General features: G+C 26.0%; 1 protein-coding gene across 2 annotated transcripts; it reads right to left on the bottom strand.

Moving 5' to 3' along the window:
- Positions 1 to 787: 787 nt before the first annotated feature.
- On the bottom strand, positions 788 to 6,343 carry LOC107903778 (calcium-dependent protein kinase 24). 2 transcript variants are annotated; one of them, XM_016829935.2, is made up of 8 exons: positions 5,645 to 6,341; positions 5,101 to 5,224; positions 4,891 to 5,034; positions 3,407 to 3,559; positions 3,214 to 3,329; positions 2,948 to 3,115; positions 1,293 to 1,523; positions 788 to 1,178 (listed from the first exon to the last, which is right to left on the bottom strand). In XM_016829935.2, the coding sequence occupies exons 1-8, from the start codon at positions 6,179 to 6,181 to the stop codon at positions 1,038 to 1,040; spliced, it is 1,614 nt and encodes a 537-aa protein (XP_016685424.2). In that variant the 5' UTR covers positions 6,182 to 6,341; the 3' UTR covers positions 788 to 1,037. The 2 variants fall into 2 exon arrangements, with proteins under 2 accessions (XP_016685424.2, XP_016685426.2); XM_016829937.2 differs by lacking the exon at positions 4,891 to 5,034 and having other exon boundaries at positions 5,645 to 6,343.
- Positions 6,344 to 8,673: the final 2,330 nt, after the last annotated feature.

The following is an 8,673-nucleotide window of genomic DNA, read 5'->3' as shown; positions in this document are numbered from 1 at the left end:
CAATGAAAATTTATTTGGAAAATTTTATACTTAGGAATGGTAGGGTGGTGAAATTTAAAATATTTTGTAATTACATCTCAAAGCTTTGGTTTTACCCACTAAGTATTTTCAAAGCTTTGGTTTCGTCTATATTTATTTTAAAAGTTGTAATTTCGTCTAGGTCCATTTTTAAAATTTCAAAAAAATAATATAAAGTACATGTAAATTATCATATATGCTGTCATATTTAAAATTTTAATATTTTAGTAGTATTTTTATTAAAATAATAATAATTCAATTATTTTTGAAAGATTAATAATTAAATTTGTTTCTTTTTAAAAGGTTGAAAGTAAAAGAATAAGAATTAAATTGACAAAAGATATAAATATTAAAGGCTAAATTTAACACTATACCTAAAATATTTATACAAACATATGGAATTATTAAAAAATTTATGTTAAATATCATTTAAAATACTTATTAAAAATAATCAGTTGAATTTATGTAAAATTTTATTTAAATAATAATAAATAAGTATATCATTAAAAAATTAAAATTAACATGTATTAAATTATTATTTTTTTGAGGGATTAAGTTGCCTTTTTACCAAAAACTAATACATCATAAAATCGATTCTTAAAATAGCTTTTGAGTAATATTTTAAGAATTCTTTTTTTTTTTTCTTCTAATGAATTACTACTTTTCTTTTATCATTTTTCTTTTTTTTTAAAATGTAATACATTCTATCAATACATTGGATTAAACAAATCAATTTGCAGTTTCCTGGTCTTCGTACAAATTAACATTATTTTAACTTTTATGTATCAAAAATGGATTGTAATTTGTCAATTACAAAGTACAAGATTTGAATCCCGGTTAAGGAAGTATGAGATTTTTTAGTGGAGGTTTATATAGATCTATATTTTTCAACTTCAATAATTAGCTTTTGAGTGTGGCTCTCCAAAAGTCTGTATCAGTTGATACAAAAGTCAACCGTCATTTCTTTCAATTGTAATCATGCGTAAATCAGAGTTTTACCCGGAGCCTGAAAATTTTTATCATTTTAGTTGACCAGATTTTCTTAATATTTTGATGCTCACGGCATTTAGCAATACTCTAGAATACTGTCGAGAATCCATTTTCCAATCCATGCCTGATAACATCATTGCCTTAAATTCTTGATAACTGATTCGGTCATCCTACAAAAAGGCATCAAATTGAACGCAAACAAGAATGTTATTATTATGGGCTGTTTATTAGTTAAACAAACAGTTTATGAATCTTACAACATCATGAAACATAAGATCAAAAACCTTATCTTCGTCTACATCAAGCATGATGTCTTTGATTAATTTTTCATTGTTGGGACCAGGGTCGTCTTGTAGTAGAGCTTCTTTAAGTTCTTCGACTTCGATGTAACCGGATTGGTTCTTGTCAAAGTACTGGAAAGCTTGAGAGAGTTGGTCGTCGCTGATCCTTTTGAGATGAACCGCCATTGTTATGAACTCCTCGTAGCTTAGTGTTCCACTTCCATCAACGTCAGCCTTTGGGAGAGGAAAGCATAGAAACAGGTTTCAGACATGAAAGCAAAGTTTAAAGATATCGTTTTTGTTATGGTATTTATAATGTTTTGGAATGGGTACAAGTTGATATTAGCGTACAGAGCAACACGACTGCTATGAACTGATACCATAATAGAAACGGTACATGGTGTAATAATACGAGGGAACGGTATGCTGCCATTAATTTTTCTTTTTTCTTTTGAAAGATTTAAATTTTAATATTTACTACTGCTATTTAGTATTTGATATTTATGTCTAGTTTGCTTATTAATGTAATAATATACTCAAAAATTTTGTTTATTATATATGTATTACAATAGTTAGACATAAAATGAAGAATAATTAGTATAAATTTAAACATGAAATTAAAAAGATGAGTAAAAATTCTTGTAAAAAATTAGATTTCTTCTTTTTATTAAAAGTTAGTCATAAGAGTGGTTAAATAATATTAATTAAATTAATTTCTTGCTAACTCATATACTTAAAACATGCGAAAAAAATAACACTCTTAACCAAAAAAGAATTTTTTGATTGAGGGATATCCCTATACATAATTATCTAGTGGGGATTTTTTGCACAGAATTTTTTTTAAAATTGGAGAATTCTTCATTGTCTTAGAAATAAGGTCGATATTCCATCCAATAAAAAAAGAAGCCTTTTTTATTAGATGGGACTGAATGAAGGAACACTAAGTCGTCCTATACCAAATCTAGGTAGCATTAGAGTTTAATATTAATATTCAAGGTATAGGGTTTAATACTTAATATTTAGTATTGTTATTTAAGGTTTAAGAATTTAAGTTTAAGGTTTAGGATTGGGGTCTAAAATATTTTATTTTTAAATTTAAGGGATAAATCTCAAAATTATACATGAATTATGATTTAATATACAATTGTATACATGAACTTTGATTTTGTGCAACTGTATACATGAAATTTTGATTTAATTCAATTCTTGTAAATTATTAACACAATTATTGATATAACATCATCTTATGTTTATATATTGAATACATAAATAATTATATTTATCCAATATAAAAATAAATTGATGTATTTATTCTTTAATTGTGTATGATTAAATCAAAATTAAAGTTTTAGGTATATATTTGAATCATAATTAGAGTTTCATGTATATAGTTATACAAAATTAAAATTCATATATACAATTATAAATTAAATCAAAGTTTATGTATAATTTTAAAATTTACCTCCAAATCTAAAAACAAATTAATGACATGAATTTAACAGTTTTGTGCTACCTTGAAACTAATAACAAACAGTTGGATGTGACCATGTTTGAACAGAAATTGCTTTTAATGAAGAAAAGTCCTTGGCTAAATGAGCACTTGGAAAGGAAGGCATCAAACTTGAAGGAATAAAAGAAAGAAAAAGGTAGGAACTTACGGACTCGAGTAACATCTGGACATCAGGATCATCAATAGAATGGCCAATTTTGGCAAGGCCATCTCTGAGTTCCTCGAAGGACAAATGCCCATTTTCATCAGTATCCATCATATTGAACATCTGGATTATGGAGTCGGTTTGATCTTCTGACAAGTTGTCTGCTACTACCTGTAATTAATCCAACATAACATAAACCCCTCATCTCTCTTTCTCACTAAACATAATAAAAAAACAGAAAAAGCAGGCTAGACTTGGTTAATACATACCCTCAAAACTTTCTTCTTGAACTTGCTCATCAACGAGAACTGCTTAATCCTTGATCTTACGTTCTCCCCCAGATTAACGTTGGGACAATGCTTGGGGTTTTGAATCCATGGATGTTCTTCATTTCAAATTAAGTTCATCAGTTATGTAATTACTAAAAGCAAACGGCATGATAATGTGATACAGAGAACATACCAAGGATCTCTTGAATGGTCATACGATTGTACGGATTGGGACGAAGCATGCTCTTTACCAGCTCCATGGCTTCACCTGACACCTTTGGCCATGGATCCCTTTTGAAATCTATCTCCCCTTTTATTATTGCATGGGCTATCCCTTCCTCTGTTTCTGCACTACCCCATTCCAATTTTCACTCTTACAACCCCATCTCATATCAAATAAATTAACATCCATACTGGTACCCTAATCTAATCTAATGTGTTGTCTTAAAAGTTTATATAATATAAAAATTTTCACTTGCACTGTATTTAGTATAAACCCAAATTTAAAACCCTCCAAGTTTAATAAAAAAAATACACTTGCCTTTTATTAATTACTTTTTATTTTTTATATTCCATTATTTTTATTTAATATTTTTTTGTTAAAAATATTAATAATATAATTATTTATAAATTTATTTTAATTATTATTACATTAAACTAAAAATTACGTCATATTCTAATATAAGTGTTTCTCAATTAATATTTGTAAGTTTGTTTTTTAAATTTTGTCATTAGATTTTCTGTCTTTATTTTTTACTTTTTTAATATTTTTATGAAAATATATTTTTAAATTTTTAATTTTAATTCAATTATGTATATTAACATGAGGTGAATTCATTTTTTTTTCCATTAAACCTTTTAAATAACAATTACATAATTTAAAAGAAAAATAACATAATGAATTCATCTTTCAGGTTGATATATAATTGGATTAAATATGAATTTAAATTATTTAATTTTACTCAAATTCAAATATAATTTAATTAGAATTTAATTTTATAATACTTCAGTATAATTTTAAAGTAATTAAATTTTCATTATTTTGTGATAAAAATAAAAAATATATAATAAAATAAATAGTAAACAATAATGCTAAAATTATCTTTCTATATAAAATTTACCTAATAAATACATCTCAATTCTTAAGGGATTTTATGATATTATCTTCAAAATTGAAGGTATTAAATTAATATTTTTTTTAAAATTATAACTAAATCTTAAAAAAAAAATTCTTTACCGTGATATAAACAATTAGCTTATTAAAATTTTTATATATAATATAAAATATTGTAGACACAATGACACAGAAAATAAATTGTAGTTTGATATGGATAAAATTTAATATAAAATATAAATATTAGTTAAAAAAATAGTGGCCTATAATCCTCCTGTATCTTTAAATAAAAGGAAAAAAAAAGAAAATTAAACGTATTTAATCTAAACCCACTTCATTATTACAATAATAATGATATTTTTAATACTATTTTAAAAAGATAAACTCAAATGTTATAAGTTACAAATATATATTATATAGTTTTTTATTAGATTTCTTTATTAAATTTTCATCTGTCAAATCTATTTAAACTGAATGGGTTAAAATTCGTTTTTTTATGCAACTTTAAATTAAATATTTAATTTTTTTATTTAACCGATCCAATAAAAAAGAAAAGAAAATACCAGCCCAGAAAGGAGGAACTCCACAGAGCAAGATATAAAGAATAACACCAATACTCCAAACATCAACTTCCTCTCCATAGTTTCTTTTTAAAACCTCTGGTGCCATGTAGAATGGACTTCCTACTATGTCACTGAAACGCTGACCTGCACCCCCATTCTCACATTTTTATGTATATGAATTCATGTATGTATATGCAAAAGCTTAATTACCAGATTCATAGAATATGGAGAGCCCAAAATCAATGGCTTTAATTGGGGCACTTTCACTTTCGTCTGCGAATAAGAAATTCTCAGGTTTTAAATCCCTATGTATCACTCCATGCTCATGGCACACCTGCATCAATTTATTTCATGCATTTCCTATTTAATCAAAAAAAAATCTACTTTAAAAGAAAAACTATGAAATTTGCATAGTGCAATAAAACTTAGAGGTAAAAAGTATCGTGGAGGATTTTGTATTAGGAGTTAAATTGTATTTTATTTCATCTACTCAAAAAAAAATTAGTTCTTCACTTTTGATCAAAGAGTAAACTGGTTCTTCTATTAAAAATTTCATCTATTTTTCTTATTTTTGCTATTAAAAATTAATCCTTATATATCACCATAAAGTATAAAGATTAATTTGCATGAATATGCAATCTAACTTCTAATATAAATGATTTGTTAAAACTTAAAAGGAGTTATAGTTTAAATATATAAAATTTAAATATGATTATGAAACCAAAAATAGGAGAAAATGTTTATAGTTAATTACCTTGACAATCTCCAAGATAGTTTTAATGATGGTAGCAGCAGCTCGTTCCGAATAATGACCTTTAGCGAGGATTCTATCGAAAAGTTCACCTCCACGGCAAAGCTCCATAACAAGATAAATAGCTTCTTTATCCTCAAAGGCTTCCCTAAAGGTGACAATATTCGGATGCTTCGGCAAATGTCTCATAATCTCCACCTCCCTTCTTACATCTTCCAAGTCCACCTCCGTCCTCAGCTTCGCCTTCGCTATCTTCTTGCACGCGAAAGCTTCCCCGGTTTCTAAATCGAAACATTGGTGCGTGACCCCGAATTCGCCTATCCCCAACTTCTTTCCGATCTCGTAAAGGTCGAAGATATTCTTCCCCGACGGATTTTTCAATACCTTACGGGTACTGCTCACGCATTTGCTCACTGATTTACGCGACTCGCTGTGATCGAAACGTGCATGCTTGGATTTCCCTTTGGTACCGGATCTATCATAATATCTCTTCGATATTGAATTTATTAGTTTCGCTTGTGTTGATATGCAGCTTCCCATGAGATGGCAATAACAACAATTGCAATTGGGGGGTTTTAGATCATAAACATCCCATGGGAAGAAAGGAAAAAAAAGCGTTTGGCTAGGAAGAAAGTTTAAAACCCTAGAAAAGAAAAAAGGAAAAGGAGAAAAAAAAAACTGGAGACCATTTGATTTATTTGGAAATTGAAGGAGATTAAGAAGAAAGTTTATTACTGGTTAGATTTGTGCATGCATTTTGTTAGGACAGTTTAAAATCCTTCACATTAAAGCCATTGGTTTTGGTTATAAATACAATTAAATTTATGGGATTTTATTGGTTTATTGCAACAACCACTTAAATTTAGGGATTTTTTCTTATCTTTTCAGATACATCTAAACAGTCTTGTATTATAATTAAGAGTGTAATTTACTCCTACAGTTATTTTTTATAACTAAACAGTCCCTTTTTTTTTAAATAAATTTTGCTGCTCTAATTATATCTATGGAATTGTATTATTAGATTTTACATTTTTTTTGATAGTTTTCAATTATATTAAGTTTCAAAATAAAAAGATTAAGGCTCCGTTTGTTTCACTAAAACTAACTTTAAAAAAATGATTTTTGGAAAATAATTTATTTTTTTGGAAAAGTTAATATTTTCTGGTGTTTGGATGAATCTGTGTAAAATATTTTTTTTTGTTTGATAGATTTCTTAAAAATATTTCATATAAGTTGTTTTCAATTAAACAAACATACATGTGGGATTTTCTTATTTTTTCATTGTTTAATTGAATTTATTTTTATCTATGACTTTATATTTTACATTGTTTTTACATATATTAAAAATATTATGTCAAATTTAGATTCATTACAACGTCATTTTTTAATTACATGACTACTAAGTGAGTATTTTTTATTTAAAAATATAACATCAACAAAATAGAAAAAAAAATTAACGATGTCAACAATTGGACTTGATTTTCAAATTTGAAAAGTAAAGGGACCAAATTCTTGAAAATAAAAGTACAAAGACTAAATTACAAATCTATGAAGTGTACATAGACTTATGACATATTTTAACCTTTATACTACAAAATATTTATTATTAATATATTTAAAATTGTAATAAATATTTATTATTAAAATATTAATATTGAATATTTTCAATAATATGTGAATAATATTATTTAAAATTATTATTTTTAAAATTTATTATTAAAATAAAATTGAAATATTAAATATTTATTAAAATAATAAATTATGTTTATTATATTAATAATTTATTATATGACTAAATATAAATAATTAAATATGTATGTTTAATAATATTAAAAAATATAATATTTTAAATATTTTTAAAATAAAAATAAAAATAAAATTTATTATTAATATAATAATATTAAGCTTGATTTAAGTTAATTTTTATATAAAAATAAAATTATCTATAGATAAGCTCTTTTCCAGAAAATGACTTATACTTTTCAAAAGTATAAGTCATTTTACAGGGAAAAAAGGCTATTTTACCTTGACCTGTAAGTCATTTTCCGTTGACCAAACTAATTTTTGTGAAACAAACACAGGAAAATGCAGAAAACATTTTCTATAAAACCTTTTACATGTAAACAAGCGGACTCTAAATTAATTTTTTTTTCTCAACATGGAAGTTTTGTTATATTAGAGACGATGGCAAATTTTGAGATTAAGTTTTGGAGGGATCAAGTAAAAATTTTATTTTTTTTAGATTAATGAGATTTTTCAAAATTTTGAGGGATCCAATTAAAATTTCCTAAAAACTTTAAGAAAAAATAAAAAATTTCAAAAATTATGGGGAAGCCTAATTAAAATTTTCTAAAAGTTCAAGGAAAAAAAATCAATATTTTCCAAAATTTTGGGGTCCTAAACCCTTATAACGGTTTGCCCCTGATTAGAGATAATAGAGGGATAAAACATTTACACCAAAAACTCAAAACAAAATAGAACACTAGAAAAAGCAAAATCATCCCCATCCAATCCAAAACATCAGCTCTCATAATAAAATTAATGTAGTCAATACGCATCAGTGGATGTATTATTTGTGTCTTGATATTGATACATATGGTATTGGCAAGTTTCAATGTACCATTTCACGTGATGTTTTTAAATATTTCACACAAGCACACACACATATAATATATATATGATTGTACTTATGAATATTATATTGTACCTTCGGAAATGAAGAGAAAAATAATGTGAGGGAAGTAGATATAAGGCGGTGAGCTTAATCGAGACATTGGGGGAGTATTGGGAACAACATCATATGTCAAACTATTTTTGTGTTTAAACTGTTTTTTTGTGCCTATCCTTGAAAATCGAATCAACCTAAGCCACAAAACCTTTACAAGCCGAAATTCCTATATGGTCTAAGTATACACTGCATAGATGGAGTTTTGAAATTTTTTTCCATTTAGGGTGATATTAACATAAATGTATATTTGTGTATCTGTTTTGATGGGATACTATACTTAACATTCTTTAATTTGTTTGTCTTA

This window comes from Gossypium hirsutum, chromosome A10 (assembly GCF_007990345.1).
Source record: "Gossypium hirsutum isolate 1008001.06 chromosome A10, Gossypium_hirsutum_v2.1, whole genome shotgun sequence".
NCBI classification, from domain to species: domain Eukaryota; kingdom Viridiplantae; phylum Streptophyta; class Magnoliopsida; order Malvales; family Malvaceae; genus Gossypium; species Gossypium hirsutum.
Note: the sequence above shows the minus strand (reverse complement) of the source record. Positions and strands in the feature narration are given on the sequence as shown.

Excerpts from the sequence above, each read along its gene's own strand:
- LOC107903778 (XM_016829935.2), bottom strand. The coding sequence starts at position 6,181 with ATGGGAAGCTGCATATCAACACAAGCGAAACTAATAAATTCAATATCG. Across the intron at positions 5,225-5,644 it reads CTATCTTGGAGATTGTCAAG|GTGTGCCATGAGCATGGAGT; the intron begins GTAATTAACTAT and ends AAATTGATGCAG. Across the intron at positions 1,179-1,292 it reads TTGATGTAGACGAAGATAAG|GATGACCGAATCAGTTATCA; the intron begins GTTTTTGATCTT and ends GCCTTTTTGTAG.